Source organism: Aquarana catesbeiana, linkage group LG04, assembly GCF_042186555.1.
Source record: "Aquarana catesbeiana isolate 2022-GZ linkage group LG04, ASM4218655v1, whole genome shotgun sequence".
Lineage (NCBI taxonomy): Eukaryota > Metazoa > Chordata > Amphibia > Anura > Ranidae > Aquarana > Aquarana catesbeiana.
This window is the reverse complement of record NC_133327.1, coordinates 562574306-562601548: the sequence shown is the minus strand read 5'-3', so window position 1 is coordinate 562601548 and position 27243 is coordinate 562574306. Positions and strand designations below refer to the sequence as shown.

Here is a 27243-nt window from a genome sequence, read left to right as displayed (position 1 = left end):
CAGTTATGTGTTAAGTGTTTTGTAAGTGACAGTGATCGATCGATACTGCACTTGGCTGGGCTGGGCCGGGCGGAGGGGCAAAATGCAGGTGCTAGCAGGTATCTGGGCTGATCCCGCTAACACTGCGTTTTTGGGAACCCTAAACTGCTGGGGACGCTAGTATAGATCTGATCAGATATTGATCCGTTCAGATACTATACCACTAAGGGAGGTGTACGGTGCGTGCGTGGGTGTTAGCGGTACTGGCGCTAATCTGACGCTGCTTGGGGCTGGTGCTTGCCAGTTCACCAAAATACTACCAAAAAAACTGTTAGCGATCGCAGAGATCAGGCCTGACTCTGCGAACGCTGCAGTTATGCATTTAGTGTTTTGTAAGTGTCAGTGATCGATCGATACTGCACTTGGGTGGGCTGGGCTGGGCTGGGCCGGGCGGAGGGGCAAAACGCAGGTGCTAGCAGGTATCTGGGCTGATCCCGCTAACACTGCGTTTTTGGGAACCCTAAACTGCTGGGGACGCTAGTATAGATCTGATCGGATCAGATATTGATCCGTACAGATACTATACCACTAAGGGAGGCGTATGCTGCGTGCGTGGGTGTTAGCGGTACTGGCGCTAATCTGACGCTGCCTGGGGCGACGCATATCACCGCCGGGCGATCAGGGGGCTAAACCTTTATTCGGTAATAAACGGCGGGTCCCCTGACACTATAAAAAATAAACAAACTAACCAGCGTCACCCGTAACAGTTATACGGTGATCAGTGGTGAAAGGGTTAACTAGGGGGAAATCAAGGGGTTAAAACATTTATTAGATAGTATATGGGGGTCCCTGTTGCTATAAAACGCTGACGGCGAACCTAAATATTTACCTCACTAACTAGAGTCACCAACGACACTAATACAGCGATCAGAAAAATGATCGCTTAGCGACACTGGTGACAGGGGGTGATCAAGGGGTTAAAACTTTATTAGGGGGGGTTAGGGGGGTATCCTAGACCTACAGGGGGGTAATACTAACTGTCCCAACACTGTAACTGTCACAAACTGACACCAATGCAGTAATCAGAAAAAAAAAAAAAAAAAAAAAAAAACTGCTGGTGTCAGTTTGTGACAGGGGGGGGGGGGGGGTGATTGGGGGGGGATCGGGGGGGCGATCGGGGGGGGGGATCGGGGTGTTTTGTGTGCCTGGCATGTTCTACTGTGTGTGTGTAGTGTTGTGCACTCACTCACTTGTCTTCTCTCCTCGGGCCGGAACGGAAATTACCGAGCCGAGGAGAGATGACATCATTTCCTTTGCTGCTGTTTAGCATACAGCAGCAAAGGAATGTTCTCATTGGCCGGCGGCGATCGCGAGGGGGGGGCCACGAACGGATGGCCTCCCCCTCATCTCCGATCGCCGTGGGAGAAAAGACGAACGCCTCGGGCACCGGGGGGGGTCCGATCGGACCCCCCACCCGCGGAAGGCAAATCACGTATATGTACGTGATTTTGCCTGTCCGTGCCACCTTGCCGACGTAAATCGGCGTGAGGCGGTCGTCAAGTGGTTAAAAAAACTTGCCATGCCTCTTGCTAAATACCTTGGACTGTCTACTTTCCAAAAAACGGTCATTTGTGGGATATTTGTACTGTCCTGGCGTTTTTGTGCATCAATGAATGATTTAGGTCATTGGTATATCAGGATTGATTGACTTTTATACATATATATATATATATATATATATATATATATATATATATACACACACACACCATAGTTTGTGGACTTACACCAAAGAAATGAAGAAGTACACAGCCTGGCCTAAATTTATGAAGAAATATATATTAAAAAAAAATGCATTTGAAAGACCGCTGCACAAATACAGTGTGACATAAAATGTTGCAACGATTGCCATTTTATTCTCTAGGGTCTCCAATAGAAAAATAAATAAATAAATTAAAAAAAAAATATATATATATATATAAAATGTTTGGGGGGGTCTAAGAATTTTCTGACAAAAAAATACAGATTTTTACTTGTAAACAAATGTCAGAAAAAAGGCCTGGTCTTTTAACCACTTCAATACCAGACAACTTCGCCCCTTCCTGCCCACGACAATTTTCAGCTTTCATTGCTGTCGCACTTTGAATGACAATTGCGCGGTCAGTGCAACACTGTACCCAAACTAAATTTTTATCATTTTCTTCCCACAAATAGAGCTTTCTTTTGGTGGTATTTGATCACCACTCAGGTTTTTATTTTTTGCTAAACAAACTAAAAAAGACCAAAATTTAAAAAAAAAAAAAAAAAAAGTATTTGTTTCTGTTATAAAAAATTGTTTTCTCTTTCACTGATGAGGAGGTACTGATATGTAGAATAGATGGGCACTGATATGCAGCACTGATGGGCACCGATAGGCGGCACTGATGGACACTAATAGATGACACTGATGGGCAGCACCGATAATGAGGTACTGACAGGTGTTACTGATGGGCATTGATTAGCACTGTGGTGGGCACTGACAGGAGTTCCTGATGGGCACTGACTGGCAGCTGATTGGCATTGTTGTGGCACCTTAATGGGGGCTGCGCTGATAATCAATGTGCTGATTATCAGTGCAGACCTGCCCTCTGACAGGGAGAGCCGCCGATCGTCTCTGTCAACGCGAACCGAGGGAAGCTGATCACATGGTAAGGAGCCACCGTTAGAGGCTCCTTACCATGATTGGAGATGCGGTGTGTCAGAGTGACACACAACACCACTGATGGCCACACTGCGCATCCCCGCAGGCGCGTGCCGGCATGTTATCCTGCTGGACGTCATATGACGCCCAGTCAGGATAACCGAACCACCGCCCAACCGTCATTCTGCTATAGGCCGGGCGGGAAGTGGTTAACCACTTGCTGACCAGCCGCTGTCATTATACAGCAGCAGGTCGGCTCTTTCCTGCGAATTGCCGTATCTATACGTCAGCTCCTTTAAGAGCCATAGCAGGTGTGTGGCCACCACCAGCAATCGTGGGAAAGAGAGCCAGAACGGGGATCTGTCAATGTAAACACAGATCCCCGTTCTGACAGGGGAGGAGAGAGAGATCGGCTGATCATAGTGATTAGGAACAACGATTTCTCTACCCCCAGTCAGTCCTATTCCCCACAGTTAGAAACACCTCCCAGGGAACACATTTAACCCCTTGATTGCCCCCTAGTGTTAACCCCTTCTCTGCCAGTGTAATCTACACAGTAATCAGTGCATTTTTATAGCTTTGATTTCTGTATAAATGTCAGTGGTCCCAAAAAAGTGTCAAAAGTGTCCGATCTGTCTGCCGCAACGTCGCAGTCCCACTAAAAATCGCCGATCACCGTCATTACTAGTAAAAAAAAAAATTTATAATAAAAATGCCATAAATCTATTCCCTATTTTGTAGACGCTATAACTTTTGCGCAAAAAGGACGTCAATGTTGTTTGGGTACAAGGTCACGTGACAGCGCAATTGTCAGTTAAAGCGATGCAGTGCTGTATAGCAAAAAATGGCCAGGTCAGGAAGGGGTTTGAATCTTCCGGTCTGTAAGTGGTTAAAGTAGCACAGTGCCGTATTGCAAAAAGCGACCTGACCATGAAGGGGGTTAAATCTTCTGGAGGTCAAGTGGTTAATCTGCACCATCAATGGAATCGCCTGTCATGGTTTAGTCCCCTGTTTCATCAGATTAGGCGACCCGTTAGAATGTGTAATGGAAGTCGCCGCCATCTTGCTCCTCTACAGTAAGGATACAGTGAGAAGGCAGCAAGCAGACATCTTGTTACACCCACTGAAGTTTTGCATTTTACATTTTTTTTAACAGTAAAGTGAGTTTATATAGTGAAATACAGTAGTTAGAACTCCGTCTGAATGTTTGGATGTTTAATTTTAAAAGCAGCAAACTTCTGTCAGGTTAGCAAATCTATGAGATCAGCAGGCTTCCCGCTGCTTTTAAAATGTAACAAAGTTCTAACTACTGTATTTCTTTTTTTAAAAGGTGTTTACTTTGATTTTGTAACATAAAAATAATAAAAGGAGGACTGTAATTAAAGATGTGTAAAGTGCACATAACCTAACTACTGTATTTCACTATTTAAACTCACTGCACTGTTAAAAATAAGTGTACAAGGCAAAACTCCGGTGGGTGTAACAACATGTCCGCTTTCGCCCTTCTCACTGTATTCTTACTGTGGAGGAGTGCAGGGTGTAGCAAAATGGCGGCGACGGAACGTCACTTCTGCTACACATTCTGACGAAACACCCCGCCTTTCCCGCGCCATCAGTAAACATGGCGGACTATGCTTCGGGAGATTCTCTACTGCGCATGCCCCGAGCGAGCCGCGCGTGCTCTGCGTAGCCCGCTGCTGTCTCCTCCCCCCCACACGTGGTAGTTATTTGTGGTGCAGGTGATGGCAGTTTCTGTCAAAGTCATGGAACTGGGCTTCGTTCAGGAGGCGGAACCATGGCGGTTGCGCAGCCCGCAGTTCCCCAGTAAGGCGGGAGGCCGGCCGGCGTGGTTGGGTGAGGTGGGGGTGCCGGACCCCGAGGCTCTACAGTGCGGAGTGTGTGGGAAGCCCCTGGCCTTCTTATTACAGGTGTATGCCCCGTGTACGGGCAGCTTCCACCGCACCATCTTTATCTTCTGCTGCCGGGACCCCCAGTGTCATCAGGGGGCGGAGAGACGGTGCTATAAAGGTAAGGTTCCCAGCTCCTCCCACATACTCTCCATTCAGTCCTGAGGTGATAGAGAGGCTGCTACTTTCTGCTTCCCAGGACACGCGGCCACCCATAGTAATGAATGGCGGGAGGTGGGTGCTCCCTGCTATCCCATTATAACACAACTAAATACAAAACTGATTTGTTTTGTATATTATTGGGGAGAGTTCTAACATCTGCTTTGTTTTTGCCACCTGAATCCCACTGGGGAGATTTCCCTTCACTTTCTGTCCCATATCCAAACAGGAAGTGAGAGGAAATCCATCCAAAGTGAGTGTTGTCACCAGAACCAGTGACCCCATTGGAAGATTTCTCCTCTACTCTGGGATTTTCTTTCACTGTTGGCGATAAAAGGTACATAAGACAAATTAGAGGGTCAATCTCCCTAATTAGTGAACAAACCGCAATAAAAGTGACAGCTGTCCGGAAAAAAATGCTTTAACCACTTGACTTTCAGAAGATTTACTTTCATGACCAGGCCATTTTTTGCGATCCGGCACTGCGTCGCTTTAACTGACAGTTGTGCGACGTTGTACCCAAACAAAATTGACGTCCCCCCCCCCCCTTCTTTTTTTTTTTTTTTTTTTTTTTTTTTTTCTCCCACAAATAGAGCTTTCTTTTGGTGGGAATCATTTCTGGTTTTTATTTTTTGCACTATAAACCACAAATAGTGACCATTTTTTGGGGAAAAAAAAAAACACTATTGTACTTTTTTGCTATTATAAATATCCCCAATTTAAAAAAAAAAAAAAAAATTCCTCAGTTTAGGCCGATATGTATTCTACATATTTTTTGGTAATAAAAATTAGCAATAAGCGTATATTGCTTGATTTGCGCAAAAGTTGTAGCGTCTACAAAATAGGGGAAATATCTATGGCATTTTTTTTATTTTCATTCATTTATTTATTTTTTTACTAGTAATGGCGGTGATCTGATAGAGAGATATATATATATATATATATATATATATATATTCTCTCTCTCTCTCTCTCTCGGGAATGCGACATTATGGCGGACAGCTTGGACACTTTTGACACATTTTTGGGACCATTGACAATTATACAGAGATCAGTGCTATAAAAATGCACTGATTACTGTGTAAATGTCACTGGCAGGGAAGAGGTTAACACTAGGGGGTGATCAAGGGGTTGTGTGTTCCCTCGTGTGTGTTCTAACTGGGTGGGGGTCACTGGAGGAAATGACAGATTGTGGTTCCTAGCTAGTAGGAACTCACGATCTGCCTCTCCTCACAGAACAGGGATTTGTGTGTTTACACACACGCACGCACGCGTCCCTGTTCTGCCTCTCGTGCCCGCGCATGGTCATCGCGACCGCTGATCACATGCATTGAAGTGGGCGAGCACACACCTGCTATCCCTTAAAGGGACCGATGTACAGCTACGATAGTTCACGGGATTATGCCGACCTGCCGTAGTACAATGACGGCGGCTGGTCAGCAGGCGGTTAAGGCTCCATTCACACTTGTACAACTCCAAAGTTGCGGTGACATTGGGGTGCAAACATGGTGCAACTAGAATGAACAACTGTTGCACACAAGTTGCATTGTATAAGGCCCCTTTCTCACTTGTGCGACTTGTCCTGTGACTCAGGACTGCAAAGTTGCATGACAAGTCGTACCCCATGATTTCCAATGAGTACCGTTCATATCCGTGCCACTTCAGAGTAGTCCCTGCACTACTTTGGTATGACGTTGATGCGACTTGAGGTCCATAGAACTCAAGATTACACATGCATTGCTTCAAGTCGTGTGACTCTCAGGTCGTACAAGTCTTAAAGGGGCCTAATGTTCAGGTACAACTTTCATCGACTTCTGCGGGTTAACATTGAAGTCTGTGGCCCTCAAGTTTCATGAAAGTCGGACAAAAGTATTGCATGCATTATTTTGAAGTCGCTGCAACTTTAAGTCGCACATATATGAATAGTTATCATGAGGAATGACTTGTCATGCAACTTTGGACATCAATGTTGCATGACAAGTCACACATGTGAATGGCACCTAAGGCTGAGTTCACACTGGCATTAGGCACACACTAGAGCTCATTGACGCCTGTCTGGGGCCCACACTAGAGCTCATTGACGCCTGTCTGGGGCCCACACTAGAGCTCATTGACGCCTGTCTGGGGCCCACACTAGAGCTCATTGACGCCTGTCTGGAGCCCATTCTAGCGCCATGCAATTGCTATAGGAGTTTGAATGTTTTTAGGCAAGTGTGAACAAGCCATAACTGACAATTGTGCAGTCATGCAACGCTGCACCCAAATAAAATTTGTATTTTTTGTTTCCCCCCACAAATAGAGCTTCCTTTTGGTGGTATTTGATCACCTCTGTGCTTTTTTTTTTTTTTTTTTTTTTTTTTTTTTTTGCGTTTAAAAAAAAAAAACAAAAAAAAATATTCAACAATTTTTGAGAAAAAATTTTTTTTTTTTACTTTCTGCTATAAAACATATCCAATATAGTCTGCTACATATTTTTGGTAAAAAAAAAAAAAATCCCAATAAGCATATATTGATTGGTTTACGCACACTATATAGCATCTACAAACTATGCTATATATTTATGGATTTTTTTTTTTTTATACTAGTAATGTCGGCGATAAGCAACTTATAGCAGGACACTTTGCGGGAACCAGTGTCACTAGTGCAGTGATCAGTGCTAAAAATATGCACTGTCACTGGCTGGGAAAAGGTTAAAGGTCTAAAGCGATCAAAGGGTTAACTGTGCCTAGCCAGTGTTTTAGTGAAGTGTGCTGCTTTTTACCAGGTGAAGAGATGGCTTTTATTCCCTGCTTTGCAGGGGCACACAATCTGCCCCCCCATCAGAAAAGAGATCTGCCTTGTTTACATGGGCAGACCTCTGTTCTGCATTTTACTGATTGTCTGGTGCTGGCGGACATCCAGTGCCCGACACCCGCAGCTCAGCTTCTGCTGTGAGCAATCACAGCAGGTGGAGGCCCCCCAAGACACAAGTGCAGAATCATGTGTATATATCTCTCTCTCTCATATATGTATATGTGATTTTTGCACAAGAGGGCCGCCCTGTAGCAGTAAATGTGCTATGTGGCAGTCCTTTGGATAGAGTGGAGAGGGATTAGAACACCTATTAGGTTTTATTGCTGTCTGTGTCCCCATAAGGGAGATTCTCCCTCTCTACAGGGTGTCCCAAAAGTCTCCATACACGAGGAAAATGGGAAAATTATTTCAATACTCTTCTTTTGACAGTGGCCTTCTTCAAAGGTATCTGAAAGTATAAAAAAATTAAAACAAATCTGAAACATTGAAATGATAGAATATGAGTTTAATTTTTACCATGCATGGATACTTGTGATACCCTGTATGTGTCCTGTCCACTGTTATCATTAGGGATGAGCTCCTGCATTCAGATCCTAGTCCAACCCCACCTAAGCAACCCCGCCAGGGAGCTTTTATCTGTACTGTGTCAATCCTAAACATTCCCTGCACATATACACACCCCTATATATGTACAGTGTGGAGAATGCTTTGCCGCTTAAGATTGGCACAGTACGGGTGACTGCTTCCTGGTGGGATCACTCAGCTGGGTTCAGACTAGGGTATATATGCTTGAGTTCATACCTAGTTATCACCAAAGTGAAAAACTCCCATATTTTTTCGGTTGTCACCAGAACAGCAATAGAAGGATAATCTTTCAACTGGGATACTAGTTCTGGTGACAACCAGGGATTCCCCCATGTTGGTGGGATTTCCTCTCACTTCCTGTTTTGGCTATGGGATGGGAAATGAAGAGAAATCTCTCCAATGCGACACAGATGGCAAGAAAATAACTGATGGGTTATAACCCTCCCTTACTCTATCCCAAATAAAAAAAAATAAAATAAAAGTTTTGCCCATAGTTCTACTTTAACTTTAAATCTGCTGGCACGTTTATCACTGCCCTCCCCACGTACTGACCGTGCTCCTTCCTCCAGAGTGGGGACATTCTAGAACAGGAGATGTTACTGGCCAGATCACCAGGTGAAAACATAAGGAAAAAAGCCTAATGCTCTATTTACACTTGTGCAACTTGTCATGCAACTTTGGACACAAAGTTACAGCCAATGTACCGTATTTATCGGCGTATAACACGCACTTTTTTTCCCCTAAAATCAGGGGAAAATCGTGGGTGCATGTTATACGCCGATCCCCGCTAATTGTGATCTATCGGAGCGATCGCCGCCGACATTCACATAGCGTGTAGTTTTAAATATGGCGCCGCGGAGTTCAGAGGGACTCGGCGGAGCTGAACGAGTGCCGCCGAGATCAGTGACTGGGCGGAGCCGAGATACACATAGCCGAGTGTTCTCGGCTCTTCTCGTTGCCGCTCACAGTCATGCCCAGTCCCGCCATTGGACCTGTTTTATGTCCATCATAGGGCGGGACTGGGCGTACCGTGAGCGGCAACGAGAAGAGCCGAGAACACTCGGCTCTGTGTATCTGTACCAGTTACTGATCTTGGCGGTGCTCGTTTAGCTCCGCCGAGTCCCTCTGAACTCCGCGGCGCCATATTTAAAACTACATGCTATGTGAATGTCGGCGGCGATCTGTCCAAGCATGCACTGACCACTGGGGGGCAAAGCTGCACTGACAAGGCTGCACTGGGGCAAAGCTGCACTGACAAGGCTGCAGATGGACACGATAAGGCTGCATTGGTGGGCATTTAAATGTAAGTGTTTTATTTATTTATTTTTTTTCCCTTAAACTTCCCTCCTAAACTTGGGGTGTGTGTTATACGCCGATAAATACGATATTTCAATGCAAGCCGTTCAAATCTATGACTAAAAAAAAAAGTTCCTGCAGTACTTTGATGTGACAGACTGCAATGTAAACTGTCAGAAGTTGCACGAAAGTCGCATCCCAATGTTATGTGACAGTTGTAAAATAGTCAAAGCCAGTTGCACCCATCCAAAGTTGCTATGTAAATCGCATGACTTTGGTCTCGCACAAGTGTAAATGAAGCCTAAAAAAATAAAGCGAATTCATCCATCACATCTAATGATTGGTAAGCTGCAATATATTAAATTGCTGGTTTTGGGTTTAATACCCCTTTAAGCATGTGCTGGTTTGTATGTATGTAGCGCAATAAACCTGTATATGGCTACTCATTACTATGGCAGGCTGTACACAGCAGCTGTCTATCCCAGATGTGAAAATACACCTGCAATTGTATACCCAGAAGCGCCCTTGGGGCCCATTCACACTGGATGTGTTGGGCAGTTTGTCCCTATGTCCTATATTTCAGTTCACACCAACACAATGGGGGAAAAAAAGTAGGCAACTTACTGTTACTACTGAGCATATTTATCGCCAATCAGAAGTTAGCACTGTTTAGAGGGAAAACCAATTAAATTTTTTTTTTTTTTTAATTCATTTTTACTTAGAAAATAAATAAAGGGGCAGTGTGAAGAGGTTAGTATGAGCAATGGACTGGACAAGTTCTTAAAGGGGTTGTAAAGGTAAAAATTTTTTCACCTTAATGCATTATATGCATTAAGGTGAAAAAACTTTTGACAATACCGCCGCCCCCAGCCCCCCCGTTTTACTTACCTGACACCTCAAATCTCCGCTGCTCGTTCCCGTCATCTCTATTGCAGCTCAGCCTGGTCGCTGATTGGCTGCAGTGGATGGATTGAAAGCAGCGCAGCCATTGGCTCGCGCTGCTGTCAATCACATCCGATGACGCGGCGCGCCGGGGGGCGGGGCGAGTGATACAGTGAGCGGCTATAGCCACCGGCTGTATCACGGGAGCGCGCCCGCAATAACTAACCACCATGCGAGGGAGCTCGCATTAAGGTGGTTAGTTCTTGCGGGGAGGAGCTGAAACAGCCGCCGAGGGACCCCAGAAGAGCAGGTTCGGGGCCACTCTGTGCAGAACGAGCTGCACAGTGAAGGTAAGTATGACATGTTAGTTATTTAAAAAAAAAAAAAATAAAATTACCTTTACAACCCCTTTAAGTGAACCTGTGACATTTAATGGGCAAAGTAGAGGTACACTCCTGTGTACTTAGGCCAGAGACAGTGTGGTCCAGGACAGTTTGTTAGCTGTCAGGAACACCAGTTTGAATTGTATGAGATGTGTCTAAACCAGATTTCTCTTTAGTTTTTAGGAACCAACTCCCTCGGAAAAATGATACTTATTCCTATGGCCCACCGCCTGATTCACCTCCACCTGCAAGTAAAGACTCTATAAGCTTCCAGCTGAAGTGTGGCCTTCGTCTCTGCAGAGTGTGTGGTTGCTTGGGACCAAAAACATGCTCCAAATGTCATAAAGTCAATTACTGTAGCCGAGTACATCAATTGATGGATTGGAAGTTACAGCATAAACAGCTATGTAATGAGTCATTTGGTAAGTTGAATTGGTGTAGAAAGTCATTAACCACTTGCTGATCACGCTATAGCAAAATGACAGCTACAGCATGGCTGACCAGTTCTGGGAGGGCGTCGTATGACGTCCTCCCATGATCGTGCCCGTTGCGGCACGCTCTGTGATCAGCTGTGTTCTTCAGACACAGCTGATCACAGATCAGGGTAAACAACCAATCACAGCGACCATTGGTATCCTGCTAGATACAGTGGAAACAGTAAGCATAGATATGAAGGAACACTGTTATTTACAGGATTGCCAGGTGAAAAATCTAGGAAAAAGTCCTAAAAGAAACTAATTCAACTACCACATCTAAGGATTTGGTAGGCTGCAATACTCATTTTTTAGTTTTTAGGTATGTGTACGCACGCTGCCCCAAGACCCTCTTTGCAGTAACAAAAATGCCCAATGTCTCTTCTGTGCTCTGGCTGGACAGCCTCTTGATAGCCATGGTAGTAAGCTATTTAGTATGCATCCTGTTCACTATCATTCATTTGCTGCTAGTCTTAGAAAGTCATTGATAAGATGAGCCTCAATCAAATGTGACCACAATCCCATGGGACCATAATCGGTGGAATAACAAAGGTGAACACCTTTTCAACAATATCGGTCCATCCTTCCACCCTGGTACTCAGACCTGATGACAGCTCATTGATGTTCTATTGGTATACACAACAGAAAAAGCACTTGTTGAGACAAAACAAAAAAGATGCCACGAGATATGACACGGTCCATTTGTAGTTCACATATAGCTCATGCTGAGAACTTCTGACTCCATCTGAACATTTTGTCTTCTCTTCATACCTACAGCAAATGGTGTTTGAAAAACTTTTTTTTTTTTTTTTAATCTATTTTCACACTTGCATAAAAGTTGAGAGTTTTGACAGTATCTATTAGAGTAACTCCACTTTTGAGAAAAACATTCCCCCTCTGGGTGATCTATATACATTACATGGATTTTAACAAACGTTGTTGTAGATTCCTACCTTTTTGTTCTGAAGAATCAGCTGTTTGTCTGTGTCCATGTACACAGTGAATGTGAGTGGTTTTATATTTATCAATCACCTGCTGCATCTGCAGGGCTCAAATGAGGAAAAGTGACTGACAGGGTCTGCATCCCTTTAGACGTGATTTCTCCTTGGGAGTATCTCACCAAAAATTGTTTTAGTTGTAGGGGATGCCTGAAATCTGATTTGTATCTTAGTGCAGTTTTCTGGGAAAATCAGTGAGCCAATCGCACAAGCAGGAAATGACATATCTGGGGGGCATTCTGTACACAATCCACCAGGTAGCCACATTGCATTTAATTTTGCAGAAAACTACAGCACTGCAGATTGAAAAGGAAAGGTAATTTTTAATAACATTTAATTACAATATGACTTGAGTCGCGATTGTATAGTGTGTGTATCTATCTATGCATGCTAATTATGCTAATTTTGTTCCCACAAAAGTGGGGTTACCCTTTAAGATGGCTATACACTAGTAACCTTTTGTTCAGAATTTTAAGTTTAAGAAAGTTTGTTTGATTTTTCTAATTCTTGGTGGTGTCAAATTGGTGTTCGTCTTTGACCACAGTGACGAAAAAATTTTGAAGGAGCAGGATGGAAATTCTTTCTTGAATGAACAAATATCTAACACTGTGTAATATTCATACAGGAAAGTCAATTTGATCCCAAAACAAATGTTAAAAGCAAACAAGCCAATACATGTACTGAGAATTTTCGTGTGCATGTACCAAATACTTTTTGTGATATACCAAAATACAATTTGAACATTGTTGGATGATATAAATATTTAGAACAGACCTGATGGTGCACATTCCATGGATTTTGTAGCTTGATCCTCTTCTTATTGTTCAGATGTGCAGGGTGTTCAGGTTGCAGATCATGGATTCCTGTTTCCAGAATATGAAATTGTCACAGAACCAGAGGAGACAGATTCTGATGATGACAGCACAGGAATGGAGTTGGACACTTTGACATCAGAGGACACATCCTCATGTATTGGTAAAATGACATCTTTGGGGGGAAATGGAGTTTTATCTTTTGGAGATATATATTTTTCCCACAATGCTATATCCAAAATGCAAGCTGTGTGAAGTTCCGAAAGTATCTAACACCTACATGGATCAGGGTGTTTTTTTTTTTTTTTTTTCCAGTGGCCTTGTTCCATTTGATTTTTGTTTATATCTTATGTACTAACAAATTGCTTTTGATTCAGGTTTTTCAGGCAGACCTGATAGGAAGCTCCATGCAGCCCTTTTGGCAGGGTGAGGTAAACATACTTGTGTCCATTTATACCCGCCTACATCTGAGTCCGTCCAGGTCCAGAAAAAAAAAATGTAAAAAGGACTGCATCCTTTTTATTTTTCCAGTGTTAAACATGATGGAACGGAGGTAGCCATATGTAAACAGACACAAATTAATTTTGCAACTGACCACCCGTAGAACTACCATGGGTCTGCCTATGTTTGCCTTGTAAATGCCGACACAAACTAAATTTGCATGGATGTCAAATGATACCCATCCCGTTCAGCTCTGATTCGGCAAGAGAACGCTTCACGTATCTCCCGCTAAACAAAGTGGAGCAGTTCTGTGTGAAAGGGCTCTAAATTTCTGCCTGAATAAATATCTGAATATCCTCCCCATGTTGATCAAGTATGTAGCACAGCAGAGGAAGTCTGGGGACCTCTGTGGAGTAGTTTTCTGTTGTTCCTGAATAACTCTATGGGCTCTTTCACATGGGTGGATGTGGGGTGGTTAAAAACGGGCAGCTGAGCCTTGGTTTTACTATGCCTGGCTTTAGAACTTCTGACTGAGAAGAGAACAGCTATTGTAGTCAGGACTCTACATGATTGGCCTGGTCAGTGAGTCAAATTATTGTGGTCAGTACATAGGAGTAACAGCCTGGCAATTTTCATAAGGTCAGCATTGTAAGCTTGCTGTGTGTGGGGTTTTTTTTTTTCTTTGTAACATCACACAATTCGTAGTTGGTACATATGGTACATATGTGGTCACAGTAAGGTACAGTGACAGCTGTAATTCTGTAGAAAAGTACATTGAGATAGATGCATTAAAGTAATTGTAAAGTCTCTCTCTGTTTAAAAAAAAAAAAAAAAAACTCACCTGCCCTGTGCAGTGGAGTTGCACAGAGCAGTCCAGATCCTCCTCTTCTCGGGTCCCTCTTTGCTGCTTCTGGCCCCTCCCTGCTCCTGCTATGGCAGCACCTGAGCCGAGCTGCCGCTCTGGGTGTCCATTCTGACATGGAGCTTCAGTCCTCCCCCACCCCCTCTCTCTCCTGTTTGGCTATCTGACTTTGACAGCCGCAGGAGCCTGTGGTGCCGCTGCTGTGTCTCAGCCGATCGGGACTGAGAGTCCTAGACGGCCGAGACACTGTGGACTTCGCTGGAGAGAGATGGGCTCAGGTAAGTTTTTGGGGAGGCTGCTACACACAAGGCTTTTATCTCAATGCATTCAGATAAACCTTGTCTTTTACAGCTCCTTTTTTTTAATTTAGATCTACTTTATTACTAGTTTGACAGAGTAGAAGAGTTTATTGGAATGTCTACATCTACCTCTAAACACATCACTATAAGAGGGAAACCTTTTTTCTCGGCATTCTTTGGAAGTGACACATACAGAATAGTGCAATATAAGACCCCATATACACTATTAGATTTTTCTGCAGATTTTTGAAAAAAAGGGCTACAGAAACGGTCAGTGACAAAAGTAGCTGGGAAATAGTAGAATGGAAACTAGAGTGGTGTGCCAAGCGCAGCATTCAGGTCTTTGTGTGTGTATTTGACTTGTGATTTGGAAATCTCTGCTCATAGCTAACAAGCTGTGTACTTTTAGAATCGTCCTTTGATGAATTAAAATTGGATGAGAATGAATTGAGTGCTATGGCAAAACAAGAAACCAAAGAAGACAAGGTTTTCAACAGCTTCAAGAAACGGATTTCGTCAGAACCGGAGCAGGTAACTGTCTGATTTTCTCCAAGGCTTCATCTGTGTGCAATTTTAAAGCAAAGCTCTAAGGCTTCATGTACACAGGATGTTTGAAAACCTCTTCTGAAAGCTGGAACTTGACAGCTGGTAACCGATGCTTAATAAAACGTCAGTTTTGCCACTTTCATGCTGCGTGTTTGTGCGTTTTGTGGTGTTGAGCATTTGTGTTTTTTTAGAAGCGTTTTTGACAGATAACAGATTTTACATTACAGTATGCCCTCCCAAATTCCTACAATGCAGAGAAAAACCTGTGAGTCTCCCTCTCCCCATCAACATTGCAAATGGTCAGAAATGATTCCTCGTTGAAAACGTCTATAAACGAAAACGCTTAAATGCGAGTTACCTCTTTTACACGCTGTTGCAAGCATTTGGCATTTCAAATGCCCCTAAACGAAAATTTTTGCTTAAAAAAAAAAATGCTTTTAACCTCAACTGCTTCTAAACGATTATAAACGCCTGAGTGTACATGTACTCATAACATACAGGAGAGTTCAGGGGCTGCTGAAAAAAACGGCCAAATGCTCCTAAACGTCCGTTTACCAGCTGCAATGTACATGAGGCCTTAGAGCAGCTAAATACAGAACTGAAATGCATGTGTGGAAGATGCTTTTTGCATACCAAAGGATTTGTTTTTCTGTACAGCCAGTTTGTGATCTAGGAGCCCATACCAGATGACACAGCCTGATCCTTAAAGGAGTTGTAAAGGCAGAATTTTTTTTTTTTTTTTTATATCTGAATGCATTCAGATAAAGCATTTTGTGTGTAGCGGTCTCCTCAGCACCCCCTAATACTTGAGCCCCATCTCTATCTAGCGATGCCCACGAGTCCCTCGACTGTCCAGGACCCTTCTGGTGACTGACTTAGACACAGCAGCGGTGCCATTGGCTTCCATGGCTGTCAAAGTCAGCCAATTGGGAGAGAGGGGGTGGGGTTGGGTCGGGGCTCCGTGTCTGAATGGACACACGGGGCTGTGACTTGGGTGCCCCCATAGCAAGCTGCTTGCTGTGGGGGCACTCCACAGGAGAGATGCTTCAGGAGCAGTGAAGAGGGACCAGAGAAGAGGAGTATCTGGGTTGCCCTGTGAAAAACTACTGCACAGAGGAAAGTATAACCCTTTTTTTTTTTTTTTTTTTTTTTTTTAATACTTTACAATCACTTTAATTACACAGCTTGGACAATAATGGAGACTGATTTGATCATCCATCTCATGCCCACCATGTATATTGTCAATGCAAACAAAATGCAGAAGAACTTTACTTTTACTTCTAATACTCTCCCAGTTGTGCTGTTGTACAGAGGATTATTGGGAAAGGTTTGTGATATTGAAACCACTAGGTACTTATGTGGAATTGCATAAATCAAAGTTTAGCTTTTAGCTATGATTTCTAAATTTAAAAGGTCTAATATTGTTATAATTTTGCCCACTTTTTGGCCTCTTGCACACAAGGTGTGTGTTTGTCCCCCCCCCCCCCCCCCTTTACCTGGATGCTTTACCCCGGCAAGAAAAAAACACGCCTAAAGCCACAGTTTGCTCACATGTTTAGGCATTTCAAGCATTTGGGTGTTTACTCCAGAATTTTAATTTATTCTGGCAATTTGAATGAATACTCAAGTGCTAAATGTGCCCAGCGTTTAGGTGCGTTTACAAGCTTTTAGGAGTGTTGGACTTTATTTTTTATATTGGGACTGCGACACGTCGGACACTTTTGACAAATTTTTGGGACCATTGACCTTTTATACAGCGATCAGTGCCATGCCATTCTGCCACAGTAAAACTGCAGTGGCTGGTCGGCAAGTGGTAAAAGAACCCTTAGTGCTGGGTAGTTTAGTTTGCTGCATAAAGGGTAAGAAGCGGTCAGGAATACCCCATGGTAGGGAAATTTTGGTTTCCAGCGAAAGTCCAATGTCTGCTTATAAAGATCCACTGTGGAATCTGGCAGGGGATCTTTAGTTCTTTAGACTTACTGCTGTTGAATTGCAAGCCTGAGACTTTGCCAAACTCCTGATGGGTTTTCTAGAGATTGGGTATAGTGGTAGTAAGATTTGTGATGAGGAGTAGAGCATCAAAGATGCTTAGCTACTAATGTGTGCTCGCCAAGTCTCTGCAATGAATGTTGGAATTGCTTCTAAATAGGTGTAAACAACACAACACAATCTCCTGCGCTCAGGAGCTTAGTCAATGTGTAAATGGTGTAGCCAACCCTTCGGATAGAATATGGAATGTCTTTCTGCCCTCCTCAGAACAATGGGTATCCTTAGAGCTGAAACATATAGAGAGGGAGGGCGCAGCAACCTTGTGCGTTACCAAAGATAAAATGTATTTACATAGTAAAAACAAGAGTACTCACAAACGTTTAAAAAAAGGGTTAACAGTGCTCTAACAATCCTGGACCGTGCCTCCTAGACACCTGCAACCTGGACTGGATGTTAGAAGAAACCGGATGGCATTGCAGACGACTTGCGCGTTACAAGGGAGTACTCTCTTCATTGGAGCCTCGGCGAACTCGCAGACCAACCGTCTCAAAGTTCCCTCTATATAAAGCCACATTTGCATGTCTAGGTGGACGCCCACCAGAGCCTGCCATACCCATCCAGATGGGCACCGCCCACCATGTCAGTCCATCATAACATACTATATAGTGCTATCAACCATCTAAGCATTACGGATTTTCTACATAGGGTTATCTTTACTTTCATATACAGAGATCCATATCTCTGCACTAGCAACATTGTGCATCTTCTACATCCACCACGCTGTCATCCCATGTAGCAACCAGGTCTAATGCTCCCCATATCACATTTATAACATAACATTGATCACCCTGAAGTGCACCTACCCCTTTTACTGTTCCTTTTTTTTTTTTTCTCCCATCCCATGCTGTACACCGTTCATATCAGGTGTTCCTCCCTACAAGTAGGTTCACTTATAGGTCAAGGATGGGGTGGAGGAGGTGCTGGAGGGGTGGGGGGGGGACAAGAACAGGAGAGATGGGGCGCCTCCCATCATATGATTCAAATTTTAAGTTGTAGTGAAGGGTGGAGTTTGTACTCCACGCTGGGTGCTGTGTGGCACGTTACTTGACGCTACCACTATCTGGATCATGTGGTATGCAGGCCATACTGCAACCAGGAAGAGCGAGTGGATTTGGGGTCCACCCGCCACTTCCGGCAGACGTCACTTCCACCCTGCTGTTCTGATTGATGTCTTTTCTGGCGCAGAGGCTCAGAGTACACAGTAACTCGAGCTGCCTGGTTCTCCAAGCCCCTCTCCCGGTACGGTGGCCTATTGCGCGAGCTTACGGCGTGACGGACCCTAGCATTGATCAGGGAAATTAACCAACCATTCTCCCCTGGAATAATGGGGACCAAGGGGCAAAGTATCTCAATTGCAGAGCTGCCATCCACACAGGAAGTGAAGCCCCTAGAGTACCCACCACCACCCCAAAGGGAAACCATAGGGGATAAAACTGTGATTGATGGCTTAAATATAAGCGAATGAGCATAGGGGTGTAGATATGTATATAAGTATATCATAATGGAGGGACAGGCATATAACGGCTCATAGCAGGAGCTCCCCCAGACATATGAACCCACAACGGACCATTGTAGTGGTACACTGTGGGGACTAATGGTACATGCATATAAATATATAAAAAAAAAAAAATGCCAGTGAAACCTTAGTTTGTGCAAACCCAATCGCATAAAGTGCATTCGTAGACTTACATCTTATTCAAACCAAGTACAGGGAACTCTTATCTTCATGCCCGCAGCCATCACCACCCCAGGTGGATAAGGAATGTTTCTTTTGGACAATTTTGCAGCCTTCGACGGACGTGTGCTTTTAAGAAGGACTATTAGGAACAGGGACTGATTTTAAAGAGCAAATTTTAAGGAAAAAGGGTACGATGATATGCATATTGATGAGGCTTTTCAGAAGTACCTACAGTTATGAGAGCACCTCCATGGAAGTAGGAAAACCGGCAAAGCGTGACGCCAGCGACGAGAGACCACAAGTGAGATTTTGTATAAAGGTACAGAGAAAATTGAGTACTGTCCGTGATACTTTTTTTATTTTCACTAACATACAATTTTTCAGGACAAGCTTTCGGGGTATGTCCCCTTCTTCAAGGTCCAAGCAGTACTCAAGTACTGAGTACTGCTTGGACCTTGAAGAAGGGGACATACCCCGAAAGCTTGTCCTGAAAAATTGTATGTTAGTGCAAATAAAAAAAGTATCACGGACAGTACTCAATTTTCTCTGTCACAATTGCGCTAATACGGCTACAATCAAATCAAGTATAAAGGTACAATAACAGAGTTCCCTTGATACAAAAAATATTTAGAAAATGCTTAGATCTGATCCAATCTTGAGGACCAGTCTGCCTTCACACCCGAACCTGTTCTTCAGGAGACCGAAAGACCTAAGAAGTATTAATTCCCCAAGTAGGGTTAAGAAAATCAGGAACAAAGGTCTAAATAAACCCTGGACCACTGTTCGATCAAAAAGGTAGCTATAAGTGCGGGATTAGCAACTGTGGTAATTGCATACATATGAGCCATCGGAAGAAGGAGATATTTGGAGTGGATGGCAAAAACCACAAGGTCAAACAGTTTATCAGCTGTGGGACCCCATTTGTGATCTATGGTCTCCTCTGTCCTTGTGGACTAGTATATGTTGGTCGTAATTCACGACCTATGAGGACAAGAATAGAGGAGCACAGGAGTAGTATCACACCTGAAAAAGAGAACTACTCCGTACCACGACACTTCAAAGAGGCCCATGTTAGCTCTGTGAATGGCCTAAGTCTAAGCCTAAGGATTGAGGCCATAACGAACGATCTTGATACTGGCAAAAAAATGCCAAATATTATGCACTAGAGAGGCCTTCTGGATATGCACTTTAAGATCCTTGGTCCCTCAAGGTCTCAACGAGGGGATTGAGCTACATAATGTAGTCTAACCCCGTTGGGGCTCCTGATAATTTGGCTAGTATGGTCCAGTCCCGCAACTCTCTCTGGTAAAATCTTGCACCCTTTTGAATCCCTCTTTCGTCCCACTTTGCATGGGGCTTTTAATCTTGGTTCACTCCTCTCTAATCGAACCATTACCCTTAGGGAATCTGTCCAATAGGGGTCCCAGGCTTTCTTCTGTCATACAAGCATACTTCTCTTAGGTAGTAGTTAGTTTTTTTTTTTTTTTTTTTTTTTTTTTTTTTTTTTTTTTTTTCCTTCCTCATAGTTAGTATGAATAGGTAGGGCCACTACATGATATGTTGGGTTCATTGGTAGGAAATTTTAGATCAAAAACACCCTCTAGATTGTTACTCAATAAAATATGTATAATTAACCAACTCATTTATTTTATAATATTTTAGAATTTTCTATACCCATATTGTCACTTTCTCTAACAAGTCGGACTTGTGGACTAAAGTGTGGCATTGGGTTTTCCCAGGAAGGGTGGTATACAACCCCCACACATCTTTGACTGATTTTTAACTTTCACAATTACTTTTATGATTATGTTAATATGCACTTTGGCTTATAGATTTCTAAGCTTGATTTTATTCCTCTAGCTCATTGCCTAGATATAGTTTTGTCTACCAATATGGAATATCTTGATGGTAATGCATTTATGGTCGCAGTGACCCAGACCAATTTTTATAACTTTTATGATGAATATATACAATGAGATGTAAGCCTACTAATGCACTTTATGCGATTGGGTTTGCACAAACTTAGGTTTCACTGGCTTTTTTTTTTTTTTTTTTTTTTTTTTATATGCATGTACCATTCGTCCCCACAGTGTACCATTACAATGGTCCGTTGTGGGTTCACGTGTCTGGGGGAACTCCTGATATGAGACGTTTTATGCCTGTCCTTCCATTCTGATATACTTCTAAGCCAGGGGTGTCCAATCTTTTTTCCAAGAGGGCCAGATTTGATGAATAGAACATGCTTGAGGGCCGACCATTTTGCCTGACATTCTTAAACCATTAAAATTTGGTCTAAGTGTGTCTATCCGAGCACTAATACACGGCCCAACAAGAATTCTCTTGCCTTTGTGCTGTGTGTGGTGAATAGATGAGCTTGGGCGTGTTATTTGGATATACCGGATTTAATCTGCTTATAACACGCACCTTCACTTTAAAAATGAAGTTTCAGGAAAAAAAATCTTAAATTTTAAATAAAGAACTGTGAAGCAAAATAAGGGTCAGTGCCCATCAATGCAGCCTAATCAGTGCCCATCTGCGGCCCCCACTCCATTGCCATGAATGTGGCCCCCACTGTATTGACATGAATGCAGCCCCCACCGTATTGACATGAATGCAGCCCCCACCACATTAACATGAATGCAGCCCCCACCACATTAACATGAATGCAGCCCCCACCGTATTGACATGAATGCAGCCCCCACCACATTCACATGAATGCAGCCCCCACCACATTCACATGAATGCAGCCCCCACCACATTCACATGAATGCAGCCCCCACCGTATTGACATGAATGCAGCCCCCACCGTATTGACATGAATGCAGCCCCCACCGTATTGACATGAATGCAGCCCCCACCACATTGACATGAATGCAGCCCCCACCACATTGACATGAATGCAGCCCCCACCACATTGACATGAATGCAGCCCCCACCGTATTGACATGAATGCAGCCCCCACCGTATTGACATGAATGCAGCCCCCACCGTATTGACATGAATGCAGCCCCCACCGTATTGACATGAATGCAGCCCCCACCGTATTGACATGAATGCAGCCCCCACCACATTCACATGAATGCAGCCCCCACCGTATTGACATGAATGCAGCCCCCACCACATTCACATGAATGCAGCCCCCACCGTATTGACATGAATGCAGCCCCCACCGTATTGACATGAATGCAGCCCCCACCACATTCACATGAATGCAGCCCCACCACATTCACATGAATGCAGCCCCCACCACATTCACATGAATGCAGCCCCCACATTGACATGAATGCAGCCCCCACCACATTGACATAAATACGGCAGCCCCCACCACATTGACATGAATGCAGACTCACCATTGCTGTCAGTGCAGCCTGATTCATGTCCATCTGCAGCCTTGGAGGAGACAGGGAGGGGGCGGGACGAGCGCCAACAGATATACAGGAGAAATTCCTGTTTACACGGCGGCCTCTTTAATTGAAAGTCCCGCCTCCTATGATGGACAAAACAATTGTCCAATGGCAGCGCAGGAGACGGGACTTCCTTTTACACAGGACGCCGTGTAAACAGGAAATTCTCCTGTATCCTGTACGGCGCTTGTCCCGCCCCCTCCAAGGCAGCCAGCATATCTATCTTTTATGGCCCCCGGCGCTCGGGGATTCGTTGGGGGCCACAAAAGATATATATGTCAAAATTACCAGGCGGGCCGTCCGAAACCAGACCGCGGGCCGCGATTGGCCCGCGGGCCGGACTTTGGACATGCCTGTTCTAAGCAAATGAGCATAGAGGTGTATATATTTAAGTTATCAACCACAGTTTTATTCCCTATGCTTTCCCTTTGGGGTGGCGGTGGGTACTCTAGGGGCTTCACTCCCTGTGTGGATGGCAGCTCTGCAATTGAGATACTTTGCCCCTTGGTCCCTATTCCAGGAGAGAATGGTTGGTTAATTTCCCCAATCAATGCTAGGGCGCCGGGTATGTGTGGGCTTCTAGTGACTCGTCGGGCTGTAAGCTCGTGCAATAGGCCGCCGTACCGCTAGAGAGAGAGAGAGCCAGTCAGCTCGAATTACTGTGCACTCTGAGCCTTTGCGCCAGAATTGATGTCAATCAAAACTTCCAGCGGGGCGGAAGTGGCGTCTGCCGGAAGTGGTGGGTGGAAAGCAAATCCACTCGCACTTCCTGGTTGCGGTATGGCGTGCGTACCACATGATCCAGATAGTGGTAGTGCCACGCAGCACCCAGTGTGGAGTACGAACGCCACCCTTCACTACAACTTAAAATTTGAATTAAATGATGGAGGCGCCCCATCTCTCCTGTTCTTGTTCTTCTCTCCCTCCTCCCCCCTCTCCCCCCTCTCCCTCCTCCACCCCATGCCCTATAAGTGAACCTACTTGTAGGGAGGAACATCTGATATGAACGGTGTACAGCATGGGATGAAAAACACAGTAAAAAGGGTAGGTGCACTTCAGGGTGATCAATCAATGTTATGTTTATAATGTGATATGGGGAGCATTAGACCTGGTCGCTACATGGGATGACAGCGTGGTGGATGTAGGAGATGCACCCTGTTAGTGCAGGGTTATGGTTCCCTGTATATGAGAGTAGAGATAACCCTATGTAGAAAATCCGTAGTGCTTAGATGGTTGATGACACTATATAGTATGTGGTATGTTTATGATGGACTGACATGGTGGGCGTTGCCCATCTGGATGGGTGTGGCAGGCTCTGGTGGGCGTCCACCTAGACATGTGAATGTGGCTTTATATAGAGGGAACTTTGAGAAGGTCAGTCTGCTATTGCTGTGGCTCTGATGAAGAGGGTACTCCCCTCGTATCGCATAAGCCGTCTGCAATGCCATCTGGTTCCTTCAAACATCCAGTCCAGGTTGCAGATGTCTAGAAAACATGGTTCCAAATTGTTGGAGCACTGTTGAGCATTTTTAAACGTTTGACTATTACTCTTGTTTTTACTATGTGTAAATAAATGTTATCTTTGGTAATGCACAAGGTCGGTGCGCCCTCCCTCTCTTTCTATATGTTTCTAAATAGGTGTGCCAGGGGTTCCATGGCAAGTGTAAAGAGTAGGGGCAGCAGGCACCCTTGTCTGGTACCTCATGATAATGATTTGAGTCCTGAGTATCTGAGCTGTGCAGATGGTGTTAATGATTTGAATCTAATTTCTTACAGATCCTGAGGTATTGTAAAGGTGGAGATCCTCTCTGGCTGTCACTCCAACATGTTCCAGAAAAGGATGATATTCCTAAGTGTGCATGCGGAGCCAAAAGGATGTTTGAATTTCAGGTAAATAGAACTTTAGTAACATCCAGTATATTGGATAGTGTTGCATTGTGTTTATCACTTTTTTTTTTTTTTTTTTTTTGCACATTTTTAATTCTACATTGGTTGTACTTGTATGATGCCATCTTTAGTTCAGTCCTTGACGGACTGAATTGCTTAACAAAATGAATAAAAAGCTAAAGCTGGAATTTTGACAAAAGCCTGAAGGGGTGTGTGTGGTTGTGTTGTGTTTGTGTGTGTGTGTGTGTGGGGGGGGGGGGGGGTTTTTTTTTTTTTTTTTTTTTTTTTTTTTTTTTACTTCAGTCAGTATAACTGGGTACTCCTAACACACCTGTAGAATCTCAACTACTATTGAATATTTTTATTTTAGGTAATGCCGCAGCTTCTGAACCATCTGAAAGTGGACAGCCTTGAAGAAAGCATTGACTGGGGTATTCTAGCAGTGTACACATGTACTGCCAACTGCAATGCAGAGAAACATTATGTGGAGGAATTCCTGTGGAAACAAGATGTGCCAGGAAATACCATATGAAATATGCTCATTGAAAATGCTCACATTTTGGAGGACATTATTTATTTATGAAAGGTGGTGTTTAATATGACTGCACTTTATTTTATGAAGTTCTGTTTTTTAAGAGTTACACCTGTACAGAAAGATGTGGTTTTTTTTTTTTTTTTTTTTTGTTTTTTTTTTTTTTAATAGAAATAAGTCTACTTTTATAGAGTAAGGCATCACACTAGGAGCTACTGCCTTGGATAAAACGGCTTTCACATAAATAAAAGCGTATGGTACATCACCTTTTCATCTAACGTTGCCAGCTGTAAACAAACTCCAAAACACTCTTGCTTCTGGTACCCTCCCTGAGAAGGCTGAGGATCCTGTGAGACTGTGCTTCTGCAGAATGCCCTTTTTTTTTTTTTTTTTTTTTTTTTTTTTTTTTTTTTTTTACATTTATAGACTTCCCATTCTCCTCCTAACAGTTTGGATATTCACAAAACAAACCACCTTTTTGTTGTGCGCAGATGACTATAATTTTTTTGAATTTAAAAACAAGGGAGTTAAAATGTGACATGCTAAATGGATGACTGTTGTGGCTTTAAAAATTGATCCTTAAAGTGCCTTTATTTTGTATGTCTGTACAGACTTTTGCTATAGTTGATGCCTTTGGCTGTCTGACCTGATCAGTTGGCCATATATAGTCCAAATACAGCAAGCAACATCTCATTTCAAACATTATCCATTTGTGACACTGTCTCCCATTTTTTATTTATTTTTTTTTTTTTTAGGGACAAGAGTAAGGGAATAATAGTAGTATAGCTTGTGTGCCTTTTTTTTTTTTTTTTTTTTTTTTTTTTGTTAGACTGAATTCTAGCAAGGCCACCATCTTGCTTGAGGACAGGCAAATATCTTGTTCTCTGGTAGATATTTGGTTGTCTGGCTGCTTTTGGCACATCCAGAACGATATAGGAATGTATCGTACTGTATCGCTGGTGAGTGCAGGTGACAGCACACTGAATAGGGTCAGTAAGCTGAACACTTCATGTTTTTTGGCAGCAACCGAGGTGCAGTCAGCTCATAGTACCTGGTGTAACTCAAGTATTATGGGCAAAAGACTATATGGACTTTAAGATGATGCATCTCTTCCTTGACATTTTGGCTTTTCTAAGGCCCAGTTCTCATCCCAAGGTCCTTGGTTTTTCTCGGTGTGCATTACTGTACTTTTTCTGCCTTTTTATAATGCAAAATATTGAGTCTTAAATGTTTGTTTTGTAATATGAAGCATGAACCAAGCCAAACGTTCTTCAGTAGCATGAGAAATGGAGATGAAATCTGAAGAGGCCCTTTGCAATTTCTATAGTGTTTGTGTTGGCAAGACTATTCTACAAGATCTGTGTAAAACATAATTTTATGTTTTTACAGACAGTAATAAATTGGACTGCATAGGAAGTGGAGCCATGTTTCTGTGGTAATCTGAGAGAAAATAACTTCTGTCATCTGCTTTCTCATGCTGTAGAGAATGCTGGAATAGTAAAGCAATTGAGTATAAAGCATACATGGTTATATGTAAAAGTTTGGACACCCTTGTACAGAAACCACATCCTCCAAACGTTTCTAGAAGTCAGTTGTCTTGCTATTTTTGCCTGCAGAGTGCTTCTATTTCACAACTATTACCAGGTTCTCTTGCGTGTACTTCATGTTTTAAGGTCTGTTTATGAAAATAATCTGTCACTTTTAAGAAAATGTGACCAGTTCTTTTAGGTCCCCCATTGATCCTTGCTTTTTTCCTCCTCTGTTGGAGCCCAGGCCCTTGCATCCTATCTGTATGCTCCATGTCTGTCTATGGTGGAGCTAATGTGGGGTCAATGACCACCTTCGTTGACCCAAGCAACTTTATTCACGTTTGGCCATTCATGCTCAGAGGCTGCATGATACCCATGAATGGGCAAGGTGCAGAAATATCATGGTTTGTGTTTTTTTTTTTTTTTTTGTTTTGTTTTGTTTATTTAACAAAACGTGTAATTTGATTAAAGGGTCCATCTATGGAATATTCCTTTGGTGAACTGTTTTGCATTTATTCACATTATATATGCTTATAAATAGTTATTGTTTCTGAATACAGACTAGCAATTTCAGTTTAGTTTCATGGTCAAGTCACAGCTCAGCAGCACTTCTCAGTTTGAGCTCCTTGACCTACAAACTATGTTACAGGAGAGGGAATTAGTACAGCGCCTGGGCTGTGTGGGTTTTCAGCTTGTACTTGTTTTACAAAGGGTATAAAAACCTCAGGCACTATATAGCAATATAATAGACATGTGAAATCTTATGTCTGTGTTCTTATCTGTTAGTGCTATTTCTGGCAGCTGTTTTAAAGGCTTCAATAAATGTTCAAGCAGTTTTTTTTTTTTTTTTTGTCATTTAATTTTCAGTAACCTAAAACATACTATCAAGGTCCTTGCTTCATCAGCCATATACTAAAGCAGCTATAAAGAAACACACCTACTATAAAGCTTAAAAAAAAAAAAAAAAAAAAAAAAAAAGCACATTTATTATATATAAAAATAATATATAAATATTAGCACACACTCTCACACACACACACATGACCCAGCTAGGAATAGATACTTGCTG

The 27243-nt window shown here is 43.2% G+C and overlaps 1 protein-coding gene across 1 annotated transcript; it reads left to right on the top strand.

The window, feature by feature from the left end:
• Positions 1-4315: 4315 nt before the first annotated feature.
• Positions 4316-27009, top strand: PDCD2 (programmed cell death 2). The gene is made up of 6 exons (XM_073628013.1): positions 4316-4687; positions 10841-11086; positions 12964-13110; positions 14959-15080; positions 24003-24116; positions 24484-27009. Exons 1-6 carry the CDS (start codon positions 4402-4404, stop codon positions 24643-24645), a joined length of 1077 nt encoding a protein of 358 aa, XP_073484114.1. The 5' UTR covers positions 4316-4401; the 3' UTR covers positions 24646-27009.
• The last annotated feature ends 234 nt before the right edge of the window (positions 27010-27243 follow it).

Bases quoted from the DNA above. Each gene is read 5' to 3' on its own strand.
- PDCD2 (XM_073628013.1), top strand. From the start codon at position 4,402: ATGGCAGTTTCTGTCAAAGTCATGGAACTGGGCTTCGTTCAGGAGGCG. The intron at 4,688-10,840 runs GTAAGGTTCCCA...ATTTCTCTTTAG, and splicing joins GGAGAGACGGTGCTATAAAG to TTTTTAGGAACCAACTCCCT. The intron at 11,087-12,963 runs GTAAGTTGAATT...CTTATTGTTCAG, and splicing joins GCTATGTAATGAGTCATTTG to ATGTGCAGGGTGTTCAGGTT.